Source organism: Hyperolius riggenbachi, chromosome 7 (genome assembly GCF_040937935.1).
Source record: "Hyperolius riggenbachi isolate aHypRig1 chromosome 7, aHypRig1.pri, whole genome shotgun sequence".
In the NCBI taxonomy this organism is placed as follows: domain Eukaryota; kingdom Metazoa; phylum Chordata; class Amphibia; order Anura; family Hyperoliidae; genus Hyperolius; species Hyperolius riggenbachi.
The window spans coordinates 87,837,213-87,863,891 of record NC_090652.1 but is presented as its reverse complement, the minus strand read 5'-3'; the positions used below and the strand labels follow the sequence as shown (position 1 = coordinate 87,863,891).

At 44.2% G+C, this 26,679-nt stretch overlaps 1 protein-coding gene across 3 annotated transcripts in view; it reads left to right on the top strand.

Moving 5' to 3' along the window:
• The window catches only part of TNRC6A (trinucleotide repeat containing adaptor 6A), a 147,418-nt gene that overhangs the window by 32,887 nt on the left and 87,852 nt on the right, over positions 1-26,679 (top strand). For all 3 annotated transcript variants that reach the window (XM_068244261.1, XM_068244262.1, XM_068244260.1), the window contains exons 3-4: positions 672-759; positions 6,517-6,538. In XM_068244261.1, the coding sequence (XP_068100362.1) occupies positions 672-759; positions 6,517-6,538 (110 nt within the window). The remainder of the gene's footprint in view (positions 1-671; positions 760-6,516; positions 6,539-26,679) is intronic.

Below are 26,679 nucleotides of genomic sequence, written 5' to 3'. Positions count from 1 at the left end.
GTTACTACTAGGTGCACATACACTCCCTCTATTTTATTTTAATTTTTTTCCACTCATCTGCTGGGAATTTTTAATCGATTTTGGCCAACTGTAGGTCAAAGGTATAGATTGGACAGGGTGGAAAATGTAGATCAATCAGGGGTGGGGCGAGAGCATTGGTAGATCTTTGGTCTATAGCCTTTCAATCGATTTTCAGTAGATTCCCTGCTGAATCTATTGGAAATTGATGTGCAGTGTATGGTAGTAAACCATTCCTTCTGAATCCTTTTCTTTTCAGAAAGGAATTGATTGTTTTGGAACATTGGGTGGAAATCTAGAAGTGCTCCCCAGATTGTGAATCGATTTCATAGTGAAATCGATTCACAATCTGTTTGCAGTAAAGGCAGTCAATCGATCCCTCTCTGATCAGATTTGATCAGAGACAGATCTATCTGTTGGTCGATCTGATGGCAAATCAACCACTGTATGGCCACCTTAAGAGTAGTTGCTGAAATTGTAGTTTTGGGAGTTTAATGCCACGTTAAATATTAATGAAATAGAGCAAGATTAGATGTAAAATATTACTATTGAAAATTACACTAGTGTTGCATTACATATTTTTGTTTCTCAACATTAAATTACATGCTTAGTCTGTTGTAGCCCTCTGATAATTATTCCTGATGTGTTTTTAGGGGGATAGCGCAAGAGGCGGAGATTCAGTTAATGGAAGAAAGAAAAAATCGCAAGAACGATAAGAAAAAGGACGGTGCCTCTAGAAAGGTAAACCATGATTTTAGGACGCAATAGCAGTATGAGGATTGGATTTTTTTTTGTTGCTGTGTCCAAACTGGTTCCATAGCAACCACTGGAAAAGATGCGTATTACACAATAGTCTGGCTATATTATAGAAAAAAATTATAGAAACCCACAATATAAAAAATCTTGGCCCGCTTTTCTTGTCTTTCAATTTAAAAAAAATCTTCCAATCCTGGGGCTTCCTCCAGCCCCCTCTGGCCTGATCTCTCATTTATACTTGTATGTGATATGTGGGCCTTCAAACCCTGACTTTTTTTTTTTTTTTTTTTTTTGCTTAAAGCGGACCCAAACCAAACAATTTTTTAATTCAAGATATTTAGTTGCAGCACTCTGACACATACAAAGATACACACTCCTTCAAGCCTATGAACACTTCAGTGGATGCTTTTCACCCTTCTCTTTCCATAACTAGGGTTATACAGGTGGCAACCATTAGCAATTCCTCCATTGCCAGACACCACCTACTACACCAGTTTGCCGGATTCTGTCCGGCAATATGAAAGGAAGGGAGAGGTTCCTCCAATAAATGTAAACTATTTTATAGTTGTCATCATGCAGCTGAAAAAAGGCTGCTATTTATTAATATAACTTAGAAAATAGATTTTATTTCTGAAATCGTGTATTTTTAATTTGGGTCCACTTTAATCAGTGGGAAGACTGGCTATATTATCGACATTTTACTGGCATGTTATCCTGTCGCTGACCCACCTCTTTGTTTAAAGATATGCTTAGCAATGTACAGAATTGGGATCAATCTCAAACATGGTACGAGTACTCTAGGAGTACTTCTGTAGGCCCCAGAGTGTACCTAAACCTGTAGGTCAGTTTATTATACCAAGCAATCCTGGATGAAGTTATTTAAAAGCATCAAGGAATGTTAGAGAATCATTCGTACACAATTACCAATAAGTGTATAATTGCCAAGAGTTACTTGAGTTGTTGCCTTCATTAAAGGGTACTTGGCCAGTATAGTCAATAAAGGGGTATAATAATGCGAGAAACACTCTAAGTTACACTTTAATCACTTCACATCTCAATTTTTCGGGTACTTTTCCCCCCAGGAATTCTTATTTTCTGTGTATTTTAAGGGGGGGGGGGGGGGGGGGGGAATAGATTCTCAGATTTTACCTATTGTAATTCTAAAATAAAGAGCTACTGTAGATAATGGGATAAATGGCTATAACCTTTTCACCTCGAAGGGTTTTTCCACTCATCACCCGTCAGCTCTCCTTCCATTCATTCACCTATAACTTTATTACTACTGATCACAACGAAACAATCTATATCTTGTTTTTTTTCGCCACTGATTAGGCTTTCTTTGGGAGGGGTACTTTTTGCTAAGAATTATTTTATTCTAACTGTTTTAATGGGAATAAGAAAAAAATTGAAAAAAATAATAATTTCTGTTTTTGGCCATTATAGTTTCAAAATAAAATATGCTACTGTAATTAAAACCCACACATTTTATTTGCCCATTTGTATCGGTTATTGCAACGTTTACAATTTTTCCCTAATACAATGTATGGTGCCAATATTTTATTTGGAAATAAAGGTGCATTTTTAAAGTTTTGCCTCTATCCCTAATTACAAGCCCTTAATGTATAAAGTAATTGTAGTACACAGTTTTTGTATACATATTAAACAAGTTCAGTCCCTAAGGTAACTATTTATGTATTTTTTTTATTTGTAAAAAATTTTTTTCCGTTTAAGAAATAATAATAAAAAATGGTAACTTTAGGGGAGCGTGGGAGGTGAGGGGTTAATAAAAAAAAAAGTAACTAGGGATTATAAACTGAAAAAAAAAGGGGGATGTAATATTGCAATTTGGCTGCAAGAGTGGTGACTTCAGCTCCGTACTGTTAGTACGGAAACGGAAGCACTACGTGCACAGGATTCATGACTGGCAGAGCCGTTTGAATAGACGGCTGCAGCCATTGACACGGGGAACTAGAACAATGAATGCGATTTGTTTTCTCATTCATTGATCTAGAGGCGGGCGATCGGCGGTACCGACCGGGGAGACGTAGTATCTACACCCCTGCACAGAGTTGTGGCATTTTGCAGGGGCGTAGTTACTCGTCCCGGCGGACTGGAAATGGTTAATTTTTAATTATAAAACTTACATTTTGTTGCTGCTACAATGTACAGTGGTATTCATCTTTGAAACAAAGGTATATTTTTCTGCACTAGGGCCCATTTCCACTATATGCAGATTTGCTGCGAGCTGCCTGGGGATTCGCTGCCAGTCTTTTCAGTGGCTTGCCATCAAGATCACACTTTAGTCTGAATCTGGATGGCATACTGCAGATTTCTGCGGCTATTCAGTGGAAATAAGTCCTATATAGTTGTATAGTTTCCCCCCCCCCCCCCCCCCCCCTCCTCCTGGTTCTGCAATGAAAATAAAAACATAATAATATGCAGGGGTTGTAGTTTCAAAAGTGGCCTGGGTTATAGGAGGTGACTAAATAAAATTTTTAAAAAATAGCCCCTGTCTTTTGTTATGGCTTGCCGTGGGCTCTAGTGGTGGTCCTCCCCTTCAATTTTTCCTAAGCAGTGTAGGGGTCTCCCCTTACATTTTAAGTCATTTCCTGGTAGTTTATTGGCACCCTTTCTCTAACTACGCTCTCAGGAAGTCTACTGCCCACCCCAATAGCTTCACCTGGTAGTCTAGTGCCTCCCCCCATTCTCTAGTATTCTTCTCTCCCTTATTTAGTATACTCTAGTAGTACCCCCTTCCCCCTTAAGCATTCCCTGGTAGTCTAGTGGTCCATCCACCCCTCCCTTTCCTTAGTATTCCCTGATAGTCTAGTAGACCCCTTCCACGCAGAGGTCGGCAGTAGGAAGCAATTGCGGTGCCCCCTCACTTGTAGTACTGCCGCCCTCTTTTGTGTTTGCATATACTGGGTCCCGGCTTGATGATGTCATCAAGCCATGACCTAGTAAATACACAAGGCCAGTGTCTGGGAGAGGTGAAACATACATACAGCATCGCTTTCAGCTGCTGCTTATCTCTGCCAGAGTGGAAGGGTGAATCGGACACCAGAGTAAAACACCCTGGTTAGTGCCCTCGGTGTTGCCTGGAGTGATGAGTACAAGCAAGTGCGAGTCCTTGCCCTGTGCTCATCGGCATTAAAGAGGAACTTCAGCCTAAACAAACATACTGTCATTAAGTTACATTAGTTATGTCAATTAAAATAGATAGCTAATATCTCTTACCCACCCTGTTTCAAAAGAACGGGATAATGTTTGATTTCATGAGGGCAGCCATCTTTTTGGTTGAAAGGAGGTGACGGAGCATGAGACACAGTTCCAACTGTGCTGTGTGCTGATCACCCCTCCCAGTTGCTAGGCAACGTGAATAGCATAGGAAATCCCATCATGCTTTGCACAGCATCAGGGAAAAAATGCCCAGGCAGTTTTCTTTGATGGGTTGAGCTTAGCTAAAAATACAGCTAAAAATGTTGCTTTGGTAAGAAAAACAAAGTTGTGATGCTGTGAAACTGTTAAAGAAACACCAAGCCTTTTCAGTTCTGCTGAGTAGATTTTTAGTCCGGAGGTTCACTTTAAACACAAACCATCACTTCCTTCTGCCAAAACTGGTATCGGAGAAGATGTCAAACTGTAGTGCCAACAGAAGTGGTTAAAACAGGATGTTATCATTAACCACTTCGCATGACCTGTGGCTTAGATGAAGTCCCAGAGGACGTATATCTACTGACCTGTGGACGAAGTGGTTAAAGATGGTGAAGACTGGTTGGCATCTCTTGGGCTTGATGTCATCCTGGGAATGTAAATAGCTCTTGTCCCCGATGCCTTCAATTAGCTGTACTACAGAATCAAAAAAGCTTAAAGGGACACTTAAGTCAAACAAAAAAATAAGTTTTACTCACCTAGAGCTTCCAATAGCCCCCTGCAGCTGTCCGATGCCCTCGCCGTCTCCCTCCGATCCTCCTGTCCCCGCCGGCAGCCACTTCCTGTTTCAGTGACAGGAGCTGACAGGCTGGGGACGCGAGTGATTCTTTGCGTTCCTGGCCACAATAGCGCCATCTATGCTACTATAGCATATATCATATACCATATAGCAGCATAGAGGGTGCTAATGTGTCTGGGAACGCGAAGAATCACTCGCGTTCCCAGCCTGTCAGCTCCTGTCACCGAAACAGGAAGTGGCTGCCGGCGGGGCCAGGGGGATCGGAGGGAGACGGCGAGGGCACCGGACAGCTGCAGGGGGCTATTGGAAGCCCCAGGTGAGTAAAACTCATTTTTTTTGTTTGACTTAAGTGTCCCTTTAATCCTGTAGGAAAAAAAAATTCAAGTAAAATGGACATTTGCAATGCAATTAATACCTAAGTGCATCAAAAATATGTGCAAGCTTTTTTTAAACCTCTTTCGTAGCGGGAACATGCCCTAACTTTTAGTTGGGAGCAGGCCAAGCAAGTTACATAGTTACTTTCGCAGACCCGTTGTGCTTATCTAAATAACCTTGTCTTACTAATAGCTAGTTTAGATCTCCAATCCTGTGTTGTGCGTTTTTTAAAGAGGGATTGTCCGCCACAAAATTCCATTTACCCACTGCTGTTTATTATGCATCCTGCAGCCTTACCCTGCATTGCAAGCACTCCGATCTAGTAAAAAATGTCTGTCTTAGAGACACTGAAGCGAAAAAAAAATTATATGATTTGTATGTGTAGCACAGCTAAGAAATAAAACATTAAGATCAGATACATCAGTCTAATTGTTTCCAGTACAGGAAGAGTTAAGAAACTCCAGTTGTTATCTCTATGCAAAAAAGCAATTAAGCTCTACAACTTTCAAAGTCGTGGAGAGGGCTGTTATCTGACTTTTATTATCTCAAGTGTTATTGAACTAATTTCTTTTTCTCTGCCAGAGGAGAGGTCATTAGTTCACAGACTGCTCTGAAAGAATCATTTTGAATGCTGAGTGTTGTGTAATCTGCACATATTAGAGAATGATGCAATGTTAGAAAACACACTATATACCTGAAAATAAAAATATGAGAATATTTTCTTTGCTGCTAATCTTCTAGTAATCATTCATAGTACACAACCAATTCATTATATCATATATTTTTTTCCGCTTCAGTGTCTCTTTAATATCTTCTGTCACCCTGGCTCTATTTGGTACATTGCCGATGAGAAGGAAGCTTGTCATCACCCCTCCAACATTCCTGCTCCTCACTGATTGGCTGAGGACATTTGTGTGACATGAGGCTGGAACCTGATCTTTGTGCTCATGTGCTTACGGAGAAAGCTAGCTATGACCAGGCAGATTTTAGTAGGAAAAAGAGTAAGGGAGGAAATGACATCAGAATTGGCTTCAGTCAGAGGAAACCAAAATGGCAAATGCCAGGAACAGAATTCTCTCTTACTATATAGAATTCACTGAAATCAAAATGTGGAAAAGTAGAACAAGTAGTTATCTACTTATATATGTGTTGTTTTTTGTTTGTTTTGTTTTTTTATCCTGGCCTAGTATGGCTGACCCGGCTGCTTTAAATGCAATGCCCCATGGATAGTGCAGGTTTAATTCATTTATTTATTCACTGTCTATAACTGCTTTATTTCAGCTCTGTCTAGAAATGCATGCATATGAGAAGCTGTGCGCATTCCTCTGGAAAGCTACGTAGCTTTCCACTTAACTGTTCCACAGTGACTTTTTTTTGAAAGAAGGCAAAACCTATTTATCTCTTCTTCTTTGCAGGCCTCTGAACAAAAAAACAAAGGTAGGCACATTTAACCTTCAGTTTATTTATAGTCTGTGGTAGACTTACTATTTTGTGCAGTCTATTGTTATTGAGGCTGCTGGGTTGACCTGATCTTTGAATTGTTGTGTAAACAGTGTTTGATATCTTTGAGACTGAAGTTTTGCTCTGCTACAAAGGTCAAGTGCATTTCCTTTTTGAAGTCTACTGCAGTAATAATGTGGAACCGGGTGAAATTCATTTTCCAAACGGCAAGACTGCATTGCTATGCTTTCCTTGCTTCCCACCCATGTATCTTTCTGAGGGAGCCATTGTAGTCCCTTCCGTTTCTGGCACATATCCCGCCTGATAGCCCAAGACTGCCAGACTGTTTCTAATCCACCCCCACTGATGCAGATGAGTGTGCCGTCACTGAGAGGGAGGGGGGCCACTCAGGATTGTCAGAAGAGTGGGAGGGGCCAAGCTGCAGAAGGAAACCAGTCACTTCTTCAGGGATTTGATGAGGGCAAAACAGTCAAAAAATTTAAAATTTTCAAGTAAATATCCACTTTTTAATGTGAAAATGGTGTTTCTGGATACCACAAGATGTTTTGGGTGTGTTGGGAGGTAGCTAAGGCCAGATTACATGTGTGCCCCTAGGTCTGCTTTTTTGTTACTCCCTTTCCATGAGCATCAGCCACCTCCCCTAAAAGCTAACCCCCCATTTGTACTTGCACATCAGCCCCCTTTGTGTGTTTTGATCACCATTTATAGCCTCCTTTTCCCCCCTATTACATATGCAGCAGCCCCTCTTTTTTTGTCCTGCAGATATTGCATTCAGTAAACCTTAACGCTGTTGCAGCTGAAGCACTTTACATGTGCTGGAATGGTATGGCCATACCTTAAAGCAGGTTTGCCCATTGCGTAGACCAGGGCTGTGGAGTCGGTATAAAAATACTCAGACTCCTCAGTTTAGGAAACCACCAACTCCAGCTCCGACTCCGGGTACCCAAAATGGCTCAGACTCCGACTCCTTAGTCTAATACTTACCAGGGCTGTGGATTTTGTACAAAATCATCAGACTCCTGACTCCGACTCCTTAGTTTATGAAATCACCGACTCCAACTCAGACTCCGGGTACCCAAAATTACTCAGACTCCACAGCCCTGGCGTAGACAGTGATTTACCTGATGGACTGCCGCTGTGCATATGCTGCAGGTGTGGCTTGTGGTAATCACTGATGGACTGCCACTGTGCATGTACTGCAATTGTGGCTTGTGGTAATCACTGATGGACTTCCGCTGTGCATGTGCTGCAGTTGTGGCTTGTGGTAGTCACTGATGGACTGCCGCTGTTCCTGTGCTGCAGTTGTGGCTTGTGGTAATCATTGATGGACTGCCGCTGTGCATGTGCTGTGGCTTGTAAGCACAGATGGACTGCTACTGTGCATGTGCTGGAGCTGTGGCTTGTGGTAATCACTGATGGACTGCCGCTGTGCATGTGCTGCAGTTGTGGCTTTGTGGTAATCACTGATGGACTGCCGCTGTGCATGTGCTGCAGCTGTGGCTTGTGGTAGTCACTGATGGGCTGCCGCTGTGCATGTGCTGCAGCTGTGGCTTGTGGTAATCACTGATGGACTGCCGCTGTGCATGTGCTGCAGTTGTGGCTTGTGGTAATCACTGATGGACTGCCGCTGTGCATGTGCTGCAGTTGTGGCTTGTGGTAATCACTGATGGACTGCCGCTGTGCATGTGCTGCAGCTGTGGCTTGTGGTAGTCACTGATGGACTGCCGCTGTGCATGTGCTGCAGCTGTGGCTTGTAAGCACAGATGGACTGCTACTGTGCATGTGCTGGAGCTGTGCCTTGTGGTAATCACTGATGGACTGCCGCTGTGCATGTGCTGCAGTTGTGGCTTTGTGGTAATCACTGATGGACTGCCGCTGTGCATGTGCTGCAGCTGTGGCTTGTGGTAATCACTGATGCACTGCCGCTGTGCATGTGCTGCAGCTGTGGCTTGTGGTAATCGCTGATAGATTGTGGCTTGCGTCTGTAGGCAGATTCTACCTGGTAGATCATTTTCAATTTGTAATTTTCGAGGCGCTCAGAAGCTGAAAAAGTGTGGGCACCTCTGCCCTGAAATCTACAAACACATTCTTCTCTCTGTGTTTTGGATGATAGTCGCAGCTCGTGAGCAGTAAGCTTGCCACCTCGAGCTGTAGCTGCCTCCTCCCGCAATCTGCTGAGATGGGTAATTCTAAAGCTAGCTATACGTTTGAGTTTTGTTCATTCAAGAGAATCACCAATTATTTTAGTTTTTTTCTCCAGTAAAAATAACCCACACATGAGGTGAATGTCATCCACATTATCAATCAAATATGTGATTCTATCACTGGTAAATCGATCTACAGTCGATCGAAAGCAGCCTTAAATGACCGCTTATTCCTGTGGGTTTCACCAGAAGTGATAACGAAAGATTGTGTTGCATGACCTTTATCCCTGCAATGTACTGAGCAGCACTTTCCAGACTGCGTTATTGGCCTGTGTCAAAGAATCTTAAATGCTACTGGAAATGTTGTCTTTCTCATTTTGTGATGATCAGAAAATATAGATATGCTTCACAGATTTGACAGCTTTACTGTAATGCCAATAATTCCATGGCACAAACCATCCACTTGACAATGCTTAATGGCTCATGCACACTACAGAACGCATGCACGGATGGGATTTCATGTATGCGTTGCCATTGCACATGATGCGCTAAAGTGCAGACGTTGGCAGCAGTACTCATCGGGAAACGTGTGTGTTGTGTGATAAAATGTTCCCGGATGCGTTACATTGTAACACATGGGAATGCACAATTATAATGTGAATGGTAACAGGAGTCTATGGACTTTCATGTTGCCATATGGATCGCACACTATGTGCGTTGCGTCAAAACGCACAGCACATATTGTGAATGACCCCTTACAGTAGTTCTGCTCCTCTGTGCTGATTCTTTTTTTTATGTTGCAGTATTTTAACCCACAGACTGCGCTGTAATAACTGCGATAGTATTGAGTTGATGGGGTTTGCTGCATATATCATCAGATGGATGCTTGTTTTGGAAGTGACATTTTGCTTGTGTGCAGTGGGTTGTCTAAACGTCTGCTGGTAATCCCTGCCTCCTCTTTCTGCTCATTTCCTCCTTACCCGTGCGCACTGTTATTGCAGTTAGTATTGATTTGAGCTCCTAATTAAGTAGCTTAGTAATTACATCCCTTGCGCATTCTGCTTGCATTTTTTTTTTTAATCATTTTTTTTTTTTATTTCTCAAATCTTCTCATTTCTAAGCCTGGCCTAATCAGTTTTTGATTGAACAAAACGTGGTACAGAAACCTGTGGCTTCCTCTCCACCTACATATTTACCACTCCTAGCTCTCTGCACCAAGGGCAGGACATTAAGGCCCTGTTTCCACTATAGACAGATTTTCAGCGTTTCCCCACTTGTGAGCTGCATGGGGAAATGCTGCCAATCTTTTCAGTGGCTTGCTGTCAAGATCACCCTTTGGGGGCGAATCTGGACAGCATGCTGCAGATTTTCTGCTAAACCGCTGTAGCGATTCGGGCTGCAGCAGAACGGGAGCCGCAGCCAAATCGGAAACTGCAGTGGATCCCAGTGAAAATAAGCCCTTATAGCTGGAGAGGAAGGGGCTGGTTACTGTACTTTGTTCTTGTTTAGTTTCAGCTGTTTCCTCATTGTGGATGTGTTGGCACCAAATATGGCTATGGACAACGTGTTTTTTGTTATCAGGAAAAAACGGAGCTGGTCGGTACTTTGCATTCTGTTTCCTGGAATCGTCAAATGAATCGTCCACCTCATCCTCCCCCAACCCCCCCCCCCCTTTTTATGGGGTTTTTGCATCCTGCTTTGCTTGGAGCTGCAGAAAAAGTACCAAACGTGTAAGGCTAGGTCCACACTTGTCCGTTCAGGATCGGATCCATTTTAAACAGATCGTTTTTTCTAAACTTTTATTTATTTATTTATTTTTTCTTCCCCTAGTTTTTTCCAAAAATGCCTTTTTTTGCAGCATACGTTTCCAGTCCTTGGAAACTTATGCCCAGCCGTGCGGGGAGAGGGGGCCGCCATGCTGGAGGAGGTAGCAGCTAGGGCGGGGGTGACAGTGGTCGGCGGAGAGAGGGGTTGCCCCTCGTCCCCGCTTCTCCTCCAGTTACTTGCGCAATACCTAATGTATTGTATAGCGGCAGCGAGCGTGGTGCTTACCTTCTTCCTCCGCTCGGCTCGTCATTTCCTGCAATGTCGCCCTCTATGCTTCGGAGGGCGGCATTGCAGGAAGTGACGCAGCGAGCGGAGGAAGAAGGTAAGCTCCGCTCGCTGCCGCTATACAATACATTAGGTATTGCGCAAGTAGCTGGAGGAGGAGCGGGGGCAGGAGACCCCAGGTGAGGGGGGGTCGACCCCCCTCCCCGACGGCTGTTGTCACCCCTGTCCTGGCTGCTACCCCCTCCAGCATGGTGGTCCCCTCCCCACCCACAGCCTGTGACACAGAAACGTTTCTCCATTTCTGTGTCCAAAACTGCCTGTGTAGAGGGGGATCCGTTTCCTATTGCCCTGCACTACCCCTCCGTGTATCCGGATCCATGTGCGGTCCGTGAAAATGCTGCCAATCCGGACAGTACGTTCAGGTTTTTAAAACGGATCACCCTGAACGCAGACTGATCAGGTTTTTTTTTTTTTTTTTAAGTCAAGACAGCTGCTATTTTTAACATGGGTATCCGTGGCTTCATTTTTGATCCGGGCTGAAAAAACGGAGCCAAGGATACCTTTACGGACCAAGTGGGGCTTAGTGGGAACAGAGCTCCTTAGGGCCCGTTCAGATCACAAATGCGGATGGCCATGCGTGCGGACCGCAACGCGTACGAACGCATGGCCATCCGCGTTTGTGTGCGTTGCGTGGCTGATCCCATCACTGAAAAGTGAATGGGACAGCCACGCGTTTTGGCGAAATCTGCGTGCAGCATGCGTTCCCGGACCGCACAGGTCCGGAACGCATGCAGTGTGAACATCAGACATTGCACTCTATGCAATGTCTGATGTCGTGCGTGTCGGCCACCTGCACGCGTTTCCAAAACGCGGCTGGAAACGCGTGCAGTGTGAACGGGCCCTAAGTATGTATCGCACTAGGGCCACGTTGTATATTACTCCCTGCTTGAATAATGTTTGATGCTGGGAGCACACGGCAACACGCATCACCGCACCGGCCATTTGTGTGAATTGCCTCCTTGGGAATTTCACGTCCAACGTTTTCAGGGTTTGCGTTTTTTGCTGCAATTTAAAATCTGACAGCATTTTGCTTTTCCCCGCTCATGCGTTTCCAATTGCAATTGTATATTGCCGCAGTCTGAAAAATTGCAAATTACCGTGGAAAATGGGGTGTGCAACACAGAGCGCAACACCCCCTCCCCCCCCAAGTGCTTCTAGAGGGTTAAATGGAGTCTCTGCACTTATAATTATCCTCTGTTCAAGTGCTGATAACATCTGCAAAACAGAGTAGGTGAACTGCTGCTGACTCATTTTTTTCATTGTAGTGTAGAACCAAGCCAAGTACACTGCATTATTGATCAGAGCCTCATTTTAAGTTTTTAGCACACTTCAGTATAATTACCCTAATGCTGAGAATACACCATACATTTTTTCGGCATATAGATGGTTCGATAGATAATTTCCGACATAACCCATCTTATTTTTTATCGATTTCTAATATAAGTGAATGGAAATTGATAAGAAAAGATAAAATAGATCGGAAAATCGATCAAAAATAAGATCTGACAGTGAATCGACTGGAAAACTCTCATTGTGTATTCCCAGGATAACGCTATTTCATTTTAATCTCATGCGATGTGGTCACATGACCCTGGTTACTGCTTATTAGTAGATGGCCCGAATGTCCGATTTTCGGTACGCGAACTTCCGCGAACCGCAATAGACTTCAGTGGGGAGGCGAACTCTGAAAACTAGAAACATTTATGCTGCCCACAAAAGTGGTGGAAAAGATGTTTCAAGGGGTCTAACATATGAGTTTTTGCATAGATGAGTGGGATAGACGCCAAAAGTCCCGGGGAAAAATCTGGATTTGACGCAAAGCAGCATTTTAAGGGCAAAAATCACATTGAATGATAAATTGGAGGCCTAAAGTGCTTTAAAACATCTTGCATGTGTATACATCAATCAGGGAGTGTAGTTAGAGTACTGCTTCACACTGACACACCAAACTCGCTGTGTAACGCACCGCAAACAGCCGTTTGTGTTGTGACGGCTGTGCTGGACTGGTGCGCACCATGGCGAGAGTGCAGGCGATAGCGCTTTTCAAGCCCATATGGTCACCAGACTGAGGTAGCTCAATGACCGAACAGTGACTGTCCAGCTGATCGAATTTGGTCTGTCCACAATGAAGCAACGACCTTATTATCTTTAGTGTGCCACCCCCCGAGACACTCGTATATCCCGGCGGTCATTGCTTCATTGTGTTATGCAAGCCCCTTTACCGCGACAAAGTAACGATCATGAAGGGGAATTGACACATGTACATGCCTTTTTGTTTTGTTGTCACAGCCGCAGTGCATCCAGAAAATTTAGGCAGGCATGTACACGCACCAGAAAAATTTATTATAGTGGCTGCTAGCAGCGGCCTTAAAAATTCAGGAATCCGCCTGGAGTCCTGGTGGGCCCTGTTGGTGGTGGCGGAGAAGGCAGTCACACGGCGTGCAGGCAGAGATGCTGTGTGGGGACCGACTTAGTCATGGGGCAGGCAGTCACACGCCATGCAGGCAGAGATGCTGTGTGGGGACCGACTTAGTCATGGGGCAGGCAGTCACACGCCATGCAGGCAGAGATGCTGTGTGCGGGGACTGACTTAGTCTATTGGTGGGCAGTAACCCTCCGGGATCCATGCCTCATTCATTTTGATAAAGGTCAGGTACTGAACACTTTTGTGACTTAGGCGACTTTTCTTCTCAGTGACAATGCCTCCAGCTGCGCTGAAGGTCCTTTCTGACAGGATGCTTGAGGCAGGGCAAGACAGAAGTTGGATGGCAAATTGTGACAGCTCTGGCAACAGGTCAAGCCTGCACACCCAGTAGTCCAAGGGTTCATCACTGCTCACAGTGTCTACATCTACACTTAAGGCCAGGTAGTCGGCTACCTGCCGGTCCAGGCGTTGGTGTAGGGTGGATCCGGAATGGCTAAGGTGAGGCGTTGGACTAAAGAATGTCCGCATGTCCGACCTCACCATGAGATCGCTGGAGCGTCCTGTCCTTGCCCGCGTGGACATGGGAGAAGGATTACTGGCAGTGGGACCTTTATTGCGTTGTGTAAGTAGGTGGGTACACTGAAGTGAACAGGTAGGTATATGCAGTGATGGGTATTACAATGTGCACCTGTCACACACACAGGTAGTCACTGAATATGCTGGGCCTGGTAGTGGCACACACAGTAGGAATTACCAAGGCTGTCTATGCAACACAAGTGTCTGTGAAGCACACACACAAAAAATGGATCACAAGATTAGCTCTCAAAAGAGCTGTTGAGGGGTGCTTTTTGCATAGAGCCAAATCAATCCATGCCATGCACTGATGAGGATCAAAATATCCGAAACAGTCTGTATGCATGTTGGATTATTATGGCTCTGTACAAATTAACAAGCTGACACATCATTGTATTCCAGCGGTTCTGGAGGTGTGTTTAGCTGCTAAGGGTACAATGGTAAATTTGCATATATTCAGCAGTGATGCACTGGGAGACATCTCAAGCTCACTCTAACCTGAATTATCGCAAATTCTTTCTGTTTCAAGAAAGCAAACTTTTGTTTTTTAGCAATAAGAATCAGCAAGGAGCAAGCTAAGAAGCCTACAAGAGCCTAACTAAGTTTTCCCTATAGGTCTCTGCACAACAGCTCTCCCTTCTCTAATTACTGCAGGCACACGAGTGAGTCCAATGCCTGACGCTGCCTTCCTTTTATAAGGGGGGGGGGGGGGGGCCTCCAGGAGGGAGCGTAGCCTGATCAGGCTACAATGCCTGCTGACTGTGATGTAGAGGGTCAAAGTTGACCCTAATGATGCACTATGGGGGCGAATCGAACCACCGAATTTCGCTGGGAACCGTTCGGTCTATCTCTACTTATTAGTTGTCTGATTCTTCCTTCTCAACCCCCATTAGGCCAGCAGAGGAATTGTAATTCTGAAAGGAGTGCTGGAAGTGAGCCTTCCTGGACTGGAGAAAACAGCAGTGCAGGACATTTGTCCTCCATAAGAGTAAATTTAAAGCGGAAATCCAGTGTAATTTAAAGTTAGTGCCAGTAACTCTGTTACAATGAATCACACTACCTACAGTTCTATTTATTCCCGATACTTTGCCATTTAAGGCGAAGGCCCCGCCCCAATTACAGAACTTCATGTTTTTCTGAAGGCTGAGTTACTTCCTCCACAGCCCAGCCTCCAGCTCTGTGGCCCTCCCCTAGCTCTGAGAAAGGGACATACTCATGCAAGATTTCCTATCCTCAAAGAGGAATGCCACTTGAGTGGCCACAGTGTGAGGGCAGGCTACAGAGCAGGAGGCTGTGCTGAGGAAGGTGTAATGGATTGGAATTGTGTCACATGGGCTGAATAAAAGTCTGGAATTTGATTCCTGGAGTGTGCGGACCTTCTTAGATTTTCAGATTGTGCTGAGGAAGAGGTAACTCAGCCTCCGGAAAAGACACCATAGAGCTTTTTCCATAATGGAAGCGGGGCCTTCACCTTATATGGTGTAGGGTAGGAAGAGCAGGTGAGTAAATTGAGTGAATTGCAGCTAGCATAACTCATTATTATGTAGTGTCTGAAACTTTTTAAATTAAACGATTTCTAATGTGCTGCCCCTGCTTGTTGTTTGGATTCCCCCCCCCCCCCCCCCCCCATGGCACCCAGCCCCTAGCCTTCAAAACTCCTGGGAGTTACTCCAAGCAGAGCAATTCTGGACTACGTAGGCAAGAGTTTGGGCTTGACAAGTGCTCTTTTATTGCACAACCGCTTGCTTACACTGTGCTCATGCGATTTGGAACTGTGCCTGCGCAGTTCTCCTGGTGCTGTGCTGCTTGTGAAAATGCTGTGGTCAACTGCGGTCCTGCGGTATATTTGGGGGAGGGGTTAACAAGCAGCATCACATTCAGGTACTGGTAAACTGGTAAAATGCCCACCATGGGCTTTATTCTGTAATTTATCTCTGTTCTGAGGTACTTTAAGGGAAGGATGTTTTGGAGGTATTCTTGGGTCATATATTATAGAATGTTTTTGTTTTTTTTATATATTTTTTTTGTTTTGTTTTTAACCAGTCTGCGTTTTCAACGAATTTGAAATAAAAACAAAACAAAAACCCGGGAAGGTTCTGTCTCCTAGAAGTACAGATAAAAACAGAAATTGCACTCAAGGGAAACAAGGGAACCAATTTGCATTGAATGCTTGTTTTTTACACTTGTACTGAAAGCAGAGGTCTTGAATATGTGTGAAACTCTCTTGCATTTGTGTGTAAATGGAGCTAATCCCATAAAGGCATTGTTTTCTATGGTCAGATATACTGGTTTTGTTAACCCCCCCCCCCCCCCCCCAAAAAAAAAAAAAAACCACTTCCTATTTGAATGAACTGCTTGAATTAAATGCATTTTAAATACCTGGTTGATGACATCAGTAGCAGTTCTCTCTTTTTTGCCAGTGTACTGAGTCTCTTCCCTGACATGGCAGTCATGATGGCATTTAACCCCTTCCACACCCTCCAGGTTGATTATAAAAGCCATGTAAACCCCTTGTTGACCTGCTTATAATAAGCTATTTCTTACAGCCTTTTTGCAATCTCTTTATTGGAGAAGTCAACAAAATAGGATATTAGTTAAATATAACAGACAATCCACTTGGGTCAAGATCAGCAGAGCAGACCATTTAGTGAGAACAAATTAGGCAATATTGAAATAACAGTAATACAGGCTTGTATATACTGGACAGACACAGGTTTTTACATTTGACCTCTGTCAAACAACGTCATAAGTTATAAGACCATCAAGTGGTCACATCGCGGGGGGGGGGGGGGGGCGCGCAAGTATCAAATCATGAGGATGGAGCATGGAGGCCTCTGTAGTCTATCCACGAGTCCCAGGTTTTAGGAAACTTAGATTTTCTGAAAGCATGTCTGTGTCTACCTTATTGATGACAGCTGCCACAAGCTTGCCAGATGTCCAATTAGCTGCCACATATATTTTAGTAGCGTTGGCTATGTGTTGAATCAGCCTATACAGCAGGTGTCTAGTTCTAGATGGTTTGTGGCCTAGGAGTAGGACGTTGAGGTCCTTGATAAAGGCCCTATTAAAGACTTCCGAAATCTAGCTGACCATTCTGTCCCACAATTGGGAGACCCAAGGGCAGTACCACCAAATATGTACCATGTTACCTGTGGCTCCACAGTCTCTGAAGCATAGGGAAGAGTTAGTACAGGTTCTCTTTAATCTTATGGGAGACTCTGAGTAAAAATATTTAAAATAAACACACGAGGTAACTTCAAATGAACATTACATAGTTACCTTGCCATCAGTTCCTCTCAGAAGCTCACCATTTTCTTCTGACAATAATCCCATCCAGTTCTGACAATATTTTGTCAGATCTGAAATATATCAGTTGCTGTCAGTAAAATATCAGTTGCAGTCAGTTATAGCTGAGAGGTAAACGGATGTACCAGGTAATGTTCATGTTTCCCTATGGCTCAAGTGGGCGATGTTACAGTTTAACTGTGTGCTGACCAGAAAGCTGTTATGGGTAATGGCCATTTTCAAAATGGAGGACGGAAAATTCCCTTGATCATAGTGAACGAATAGGACGCGGGACAGGAGAAAGACACTGAGGAGTAGACTACATGGTAGGTAAGTATGACTTGTGTATGCTTATTTTGACTTTTATTTTCAGTACAGGTTTTCTTTAAAGGGAAGGTTCAGGGAGGGTGGGTAAAAAATCAAAATCAATTTCCACTTACCTGGGGCTTCCTCCAGCCCGTGGCAGGCAGGAGGTGCCCTTGCCGCCGCTCCGCAGGCTCCCGGTGGTCTCCGGTGGCGCGCCCGACCTGGCCAGGCCGGCTGCCAGGTCGGGCTCTTCTGCGCTCCAAGTCTTGGTACTTCTGCGTCCCACGCCGGCGCTCTGACGTCATCGGACGTCCTCCGGGCTCTATTGCGCATGCGCAGAACTACTGCGCATGCGCAGTAGAGCCCGGAGGACATCCGATGACGTCAGAGCGCCGGCGTGGGACGCAGAAGTACCAGGACTTGGAGCGCAGAAGAGCCCGACCTGGCAGCCGGCCTGGCCAGGTCGGGCGCGCCACCGGAGACCACCGGGAGCCTGCGGAGCGGCGGCAAGGGCACCTCCTGCCTGCCACGGGCTGGAGGAAGCCCCAGGTAAGTGGAAATTGATTTTGATTTTTTACCCACCCTCCCTGAACCTTCCCTTTAAGTCTGTGAGGAGTCAAGCAAGACCTGTGCAGCAGGCGGAGTGAGACCTCAGTAGCCATAGTGTGTAGGCTAACTTTAGCTAACGTTTTAAGGCAATCTCCCAATCTTCCCCTGTAATCTGGATGGTGAGGTCTAGTTCCCATGGTGACATGTAAGGTGGTCTGGCCTCTTAAATTGGTTGGTTAAAGGAGGTGTACAGTATGAGAGAGATTAGACCTCTTAAGGAAAGGATCTAGGGAGCATGTCTGTTCAAAGAAAGGATGTCTACATTACCTCAGATCCAAGTCTAGTAAAGGAGCAGAGGTAGTGGAACACCTGCATGACTCTAAACCGTTCCTGAGGGGTTGGGGGTTACAAAATACCGTATGCTATAAATTACATTGTGGGGATCTTAGAGCTGATTGACAAGGAGCTTCTAAGCTGGTCAGCATTCGCCATTGATAGGCTAGGGGACCAGAGCCAGGGGGGAAGTCGGGGGTTATGGAGGATCTGAAGAAGCTGAGGACATCCCGACTTTAAGTCTTACTTAAACCTCCACTTTCTCCACGCCAAAAGTGTGCGGTATGTAGTGTTATATAACATTTTCAGTGGGGGAGGGCGGAGAGAGCACATACAGCCCAGAGGAGGCCCTCCCATGATATTTTCAATGTAAACCCACATACGGTCTTGATATCCTGCATAGATGACAAGGATTTGGGCAATCTGAAAGGCACAGTAATACCTAAAGTGGTGAGGGACAGAGAGCCCTCCATCCTTTTTTATGCAGGGCATGTGAGACCCTGGAATACAAGGGAGTTTGTTGACCCAGATAAAGGAAAATATCTCTATTTTTAGCGGCGGACAATTGAATGCCAACTTGTCATTGGGGGAGACCTTGGGACCAACATTTAGGTCAACCTATTCCTTCAAGGTTTTGGCAACCTGCAGTCAAATGTCTGGTTACAGACAGAGTGACTGGTTAAGCCCTCCATCCATTTGACACCAAGCCCCTGAAGTCCAGAGTCACTATTGCCATGTAGTGGTCAGACCACATTACATGGCTGTGCCTAACATAGAGGGAGGTGTGTGTGTGTGTGTGTGTGTGTGTGTGTGTGTGTGTGTGTGTGTGTGTGTGTGTGTGTGTGTGTGTGTGTCTGTGTGTGTGTTTGTCTCTGTGTGTGTTTGTCTCTGTGTGTGTTTGTCTCTGTGTGTGTTTGTCTCTGTGTGTGTTTGTCTCTGTGTGTGTGTGTTTGTCTCTGTGTGTGTTTGTCTCTGTGTGTGTGTGTTTGTCTCTGTGTGTGTGTGTGTTTGTCTCTGTGTGTGTGTGTGTGTCTCTGTGTGTGTGTGTGTGTGTTTTACTGTGCACCCATGCTATGCATCTGAGTGAACCTAACTTGCCTAATCTCCATGCTCCCCTCCAGTGACTGACTAAGCATTACCTTGTACTCATACTGTGCTGTGTGATCTGGTCTTTCTTGTATTCAGGTATTGTCATTTTTCTGTATGTCACCCCTAAACATTGTCTGCAACCTAAACTAATGTCCAGCGCTGTGTAATATGTTGGCGCTTTATAAATACAATAAATAATACACACACATTCACAATCACACTATATATATTTCCTTATAGCTCCTGCCAGGCATCAGCCAAGAGTTTGATGTTCAGGGTCTGTTTCAGTGTTGCATGTTATGATCTCCTGGGGGAGATTATGGGAGCACACAGAATGGAGCGTTTGGGCTGGATAGGAGCGTTTTTTTTGACCACCCAAAAAAAAGTCCTTTTCGATCAGTAATGTTGGTCGATTTAGTCCAGAAATCAATTGAAATTACGATTGTGCAGCATGTTGGGGCATCGGTCCTCGGCAGATTCTATCACAGTGATAAAATCTGCTGGGGATTATCGGAATATTGTATAGTGTATGGGCACCTTAAAAGGTAAGGGCCAGGAGCTTTACTCAGATGTAGTGCTGCAATTAGCTTATACATTAGAGGCAGATAAAATTTGTTTTTCCATCTGAAAGGGAGAGTAAGCAAAGTGCCCAATTATTAACTTTTTTTTTCATGACCATCCAGGCTTCTGCAGTTACAAATGCTGTTTTTAGAGAGAGAAAAAAAGGAAAACTCTGATCAGTGATGCAGCCTTGCTGGAGTTGAAGTCTCTGTCACCAGGTGGTTCCTGTGCTGCAGCCAGCTGCTAGTGACAGAGCAGTGTGTTGCTTGGTTGCTACTGATACTGTGTAGCAATGAAAGTTCATCTGGTCAGTTCCCTGCTGGCGATTGTGTTGCTAGCATGGGAACTGCCTTGTGTGACATAGGTCTAACAGCATGTGTAGTTGGCAGGGTTCCTGCATGGCTTGTATCATCAGACTGATTTATGTTATCCTCTAATGAAGAGGCCTTGTACACAGATGCAGACCAGCTCTGCATAGAAGAGTGCCTACATAAGACTAGGGGAAGATTTGTGTTTGACATTGGGCTTTATTACAGATTACCTGTGTTCACTCTACACACATGCCTTTGTTGGCAAGTAAGCAGAGTGTTTATAGGTAAAGCACTGGCTTCTCCTCTTGGTTGAGAATACTGGAGCCAGAGAACTGTAATGCCATTTAGCGGCCTCAAACATTTACTAAAGAACACCTGAAGTGAGAGGGATATGGAGGCTGCCATAATTATTTCCTTTAAACCACTTCAGGGTGAGAGCAATTTTGACATATCAGCGCTGCTCCCATCCATTCATTCACCAATAACTTTATTACTGCTTATCACACCTAAATGACCTATATATTGTTGTTGTTTCAGGACAAATTAGGCTTTTAGTGTGTGATTTATTTTAGTAATTGCTATTTTCTATGCATTCTAAAGGGAAAATAAGGGAAAGATAGAAAGAAAACACACAATTTCTCCATGTATATCCATTATAGCTTTACAGTAAACAGTGTTAAAGCAGAATGAAACTCAGCATTTCTTCTTTGCTCTAAAAAATTATTTACAGCATATTATATACTACCACCGTTTTTTTTTTTTTTTGTTTTTTTTTTTTTTACTAGAACAGCATTCAATTAGTTAAACACAGGGCTTGAAAGTTCAGTGCAGAGAAATCTGGACACATCAGAAGTGGAGATAATACAATTAAGTAAATACAAGATAACATTAAGTGAGGAATGTGACACATTCTGACTGCAAAAGCTGCTGGACAAAGACACTTAAGGGCTGGTTCAGACGGACGTTTGGAGGTGTCGCGTTCGTTGGCGTCGCGGCGGCAATGCGTTCGGGCTTTCAGCAGCGTTCGCATTGCGTTCGGATGCGGTCGCGTTTTTTCTTCCCCTAGGGGGACATTACCCGTCGCGGTTAACCGCCCCTGGAAGCAGCATGTAGCTTCCAGGGGCTCCTTGAACGCCAGTGAAAATCGGGAACCGAACGCCGCGTTCGTGTAAACGCGTGTGAAAGCTTGGTACAAACGCTCCCATTCACTTGAATGGGAGCGTTTAACGCCAAGCCCCGAACGCTGGCGGTAAACGCTGCACAAGCGTCCGTCTGAACCACCCCTAAAGCATTTCTGCCTTTAACCACTTGATGACCAGGGGATTTATGGCTGATCTGTGCTGCGTGGGCTCTCCAGCCCGCAGCACAGATCAGGATTATGCCAGGGCGATCAGACTTGCCCCCTTTTTTCCCCCACTAGGGGGATGTCCTGCTGGGGGGGTCTGATCGCCGCCGGCTTGCTGCGCTTTGCGGGGGGGGGGGGGGCTCTTCTAAGCCCCCCTCCGCAGCATTCTCTGCGCTCCATCCCTCTCCCTCCTCCTGTGAGCTGCGCAGGACGGATATCCGTCCTGCACATTGAAGGATAGGCTTCAGCCTATCATAGGCCGGCGATCCCCGGCCAATCAATATAAAAATATATATATATATATATATATATATATATATATATATATATATATATATATATATATATATATATATATATATATATGTATATATATATATATGTATATATATATATATATATATATATATATATATATAAAAATTTTTTTTTTTTTTTTTTTTTTTTTAGTTCCTAGGGTAACAATATGTTTTCTCTTTTATTTTCTGTTACTTTGTTTTCTTTTTGTTTGGTACAGAATATGGGAAAATTTAATTGCTTTTGATTCAGTTTGTGACTAAGAAGAGAACGCTAGACATGGGCTTCAACCCTAAAACTCTCTAAACTATTTTCTACTACTGATCAGTTAAAACGTTACCACATAGGTCTCTTGTAGCTTTGCTAAAACTTTAACAAGTTTGATCATCATTTTGAAAATGAATTTTTATGTTGGATTGAGTTTGTCCCTACCTATTATGTGACATGGGTCCAAGAATTAAGACACACCAAAATATATTCTACAACTCATCACGGTTAAAATGACACCACATGTAACAAACTTGGGGTTCACTCTCCAACTACGCTGAACGTATATATATATATGTCCAGTTGTCATTAAGCGGTTGTTAAACAATGCCAGTTTTCTGGCTGTCCTGCTGATCCTCGGTCTCTTATGCTGGAAATACACTGGTCGTTTTTGTGGCAGATAGATGGTTAGATAATCTCCGAAATGACCTCTGAAATCTCCTGTTTTGCCGCTCGATTCCTGATAGAGGTGAATGGAAAAAGATAAGAAAAACGAGTGGAAGATAAGAGAATTGAGTGGAGAATCGAGCGTCAAAATCGATCGAGCGGAATAAACGACCCGTATATTCCCAGCATTAGGCTGTTTGTTTACGAAACAGATGCAGCACCCGTGCTGATCCAAATTTGCATCCGAATCGCTAGGTGTCATTTGGAAAACTGTAGCAGGCGGTTCAGAAGCAGTCCATCGATTTTAAGTCTGCAATATGGCATCTGAATTCACGTGTGAAAAAACGCTGCGTTTCGGCTACAGTGGAAACGGGCCCCATTACTTTTAGCCATAGATACTGAAGAAGCATGCAATTCAGATGTTTGACTGCATGTGAACGAAAATTTAGATTACATGGAAATTAGCAGATTGACTTTCATTAGCATGCGTTCTAATGCAAGTTTTGAATACCATGAAAATGTTACATAAATGGAAACTGTCTTGGTGAATATCAAGTCTTAATATTTACAGTTGGGGGCTGGTTGTGTTACTGTGAGAAACAATTTTAATGCCTAACTAAACCACCTGATTCTCATCCTGTTTTGGTCTGTTAAGGGGCCCATACACCTAACGATTTTCCCGCCGATATACAGCCGTTTAGATCACAGTGATCGAAACGGCTGTGAAATCGCCGCGCACACCGCTGACAGAACGATCGATTTCCGTCCGAAATTGATCGTTCCCATCGACCAATCCGTGCGGAAGGTTTTTCTCGGTCGCTGTCGGGTTGGGAGTGCGTCGATAGCGGCGTTCAAATCCCCGACGACCGACACAGTGCAGCGGGTATACATTACCTGCTCCGCCAGCGCGAGTCCCGCTGTCAGGGCTGTCTTCTTTTCCGCTCTGGTCTGGGCTGGTCTCCAGCATGCTTCACGTCTTCCTGCCCAGTAGGAAGTTTTAACAGTAGAGCGCCCTCTACTGTTTAAACTTCCTGCCGGGCAGGAAGACGTGAAGCATGCCGGAGACCAGACCAGAGCGGAGAAGACAGCAGTGACAGCGGGACTCGTGCTGGCGGAGCAGGTAATGTATGCGGGGGAGTGGTGGCAGCACCACCACCACAGATTGTGAACAGATTTCAGCCTGAAACCGTTCACAATCTGTTTGCAGTAAAGGTAGCCATACGATCCCTCTCGGATCAGATTCGATCAGAGAGGGATCTATCTGTTGGTCGAATCTGATGGCAAATCGACCAGTGTATGGCCACCTTAAGATGACAATCAGGTAGGTGTGTACACGTGGCAAATGATTAGATGGGGCAACTTTTAACAGGTGGTTTTCCCCGATCCATCCAGCTGATCTGCTCACACAACTGCTGCGCTGATATTGTGCAGTTGCACAATGTCGTTTGAAGGACGTACTTGCTTTGAATGCGGCCATGTCGAGCAGTCCAGAGTTCCGCTTGCACGCTCATTGTGCTAATGAGTTGGCCGTTCAGTTGGTGCATGGAACATTCAAGTCGTGTAAATGGTTTGACGTGGTGTCTGTCATGTCGTGGTCTTGGTCGTGCACTTTGTTGTGTGTATGTAGCTTTACTGTATTTCCTGATTAAAAAAAAAAATGCTTTTTTTATGAATGACCTAATACTCACAGGACATAAAGGCAAAGCACACTCACTGCAGTCAGCAGTACTAGGGCTTCATGTACATAGCGGGTTTTCCAAGCATTTGTCACCTGGATATCAATTATGTGACAATTAATCCAGGCGTCTAGCCAGCCTCATTCCACTGCTTCCCAGAGACGCAACAGGAAGTTAGTGGTAATCTCCTCAAATGGAGAGGAAATACCCACTGTGGACCAGATCAACCATCATCATTAGGAACTGATCTCTATTTCTTCTTTCACTGGGAAGAGTAATATTTTAGAATTATTTCACTTATGTTTCAGTGACCACCTATCACAAGCAGGGCTGTGAAGTCGGTACAAAAATCATCTGACGCCTCAGTTTATGAAACCACCGACTCTCTAACTCCAGGTACCCAGAATTGCTCCAACTCCTCGACCCTGACTCCACAGTCAATCATCCGACTCCAACTCTGACTCCTCAGCCTTGATTACAAGTACTTGAGGCAACTATACCCCCTAACTATGGCTCCTTTTACTATACCAAAGCTAAAGTTATCATTATACCTGCTCCTAAAGGATAACTGAGCTAACAATTGTAAGTACAATTATCCTTGTGCAAGAGTTAGATATTGCCTTCGCTTGCTATGCAGAATGGAGTGTTATAGCCAAGCTTTTTGCATGATGGTCCAGCTTGCTAATGTCCCCTCTGTCTATGGAACTTGTGTAGAGGGTAAGTTGGATGATCAAGACAGGAATGACTGATACCACAGCGAGGGCTGCCCATATGCTGTAGCCCTTTTCTGCAACATTGCAGGTGATCAGCAAAGTGATTGTATTTGTCCTTGTATTTTTTGTTTGTGTTTGTTAAGCAACTGCCAAGACAAATTCCTTGTAGGTGCAAACTTGGCAAAAATAAATTGATTCTGATTTATTCTGATGTGGGCTGTGTATCCTTACAGGACCGTTCACACTGCAGCCCTTGCGATTTGCAGAATTTACGCTGCATGCAGCATTCTTAAAGCAATTGCAATGCTATCCTCATTCACTGAATTGGAATCCCAAAGCACAATCGCCGCAAAACCACAATTACAATCTCTAGGCAATTGTGTTTTGCAATCACAAGTGTGAATGGGCTCAGACTCCCTATTTCCATGTGCTGGGAGTGAGGTCTCAAGTTATGTTGACATGCTGGCCTATACAGTAAAATCCTTCATAGTAAACTCCAAGGGATTAGGAAAAGTAATTTACTATACCAGAGTTAGTCATACATTGTTTATTCATACAGACACATCTGTAGGGACCTGAGGACTGATTTTACTATATCCAGAGATTTACTTCAACCTGTATCAGAGGTTACTAGCTGATGGCCCGGCGTTGCCCAGGCATGTATTTCGCTAGTGTTGGCTCCGTCCACTTTTTCTAACCCAAACACACAATTACTCAATGGCCTATTTTGTGAGCTTTGCCGTCTTTGGTATCAATTTGCATTGAAAGGAAACAAATCTGAATGGCTGTTTGTGTCTTCACCCCCTTTTCTGAATTTGAACTCCAGTCGCCCAATGACCAACTGTAACAGGTTAGAGGCTTGTGCCATTAACAATGCAGGAATAGCAACAATTAAATATTCCCTTTGAAAATCAATAAGTGACTTTTGATTGGCTATTATAGGCCCCACTCACTTTTCTAAATATGAATCCCAGTCACCCAGTGACCAACTGTGCAAAGTTTGAGAACCCTACCTATAACAGTGTAAGAATGGCTGCAGTTTACATTTTGAAATTTGTATTTGCCTCCGCCCACTTTTTGGTTATGGGAATAAAAAGTATCCTATATGTTTATCTGGGTAATGTACTATGTGTGTGCCAAATTTCATTCAAATCCGTTTAGCCATTTTTGGGTGTAACTAGCGAGTTACAAGCTTCCAAACTGCCGTATTTATAATATTAGGATAATTGGGCATACATTTTATATTTAGCCAGACACATTTGCTGGGACCTGAGGATTGAGTTTACAATATTCAGACGTTAAATATAACGATATTCTACTGTAGTGACTGCTAGACCACGCTGCCTTTCTTTGCACATAACAGGAAGTAGTGTCATTTTTAGCATTAAAGGGAAACTGACGTGAGGTATATGGAGGCTGCCATATGTATTTCCTTTAAAGCAAACCGTGCCTGGCTGTCCTGCTGATCCTCTGTCACTAATACTTTAAAGGGGAGCTAAAGTAAGCGGTCTACGGAGGCTACCATATTTATTTCCTTTTAATCAATGCCAGTTGCCTGGCAGCCCTGCTGATCCTCTGCCTCTAATACTATTAGCCATAGCCCCTGAACAAGCATGCAGCAGATCAGGCGTTTTAGACCTTAAAGTCAGATCTGATAAGACTAGCTGCATGTTTCTAGGGGTTATTCGACACTACTGCAGAGAAATAGACCAGCAGAGCTGCCAGGCAACTGGTATTGATTAAA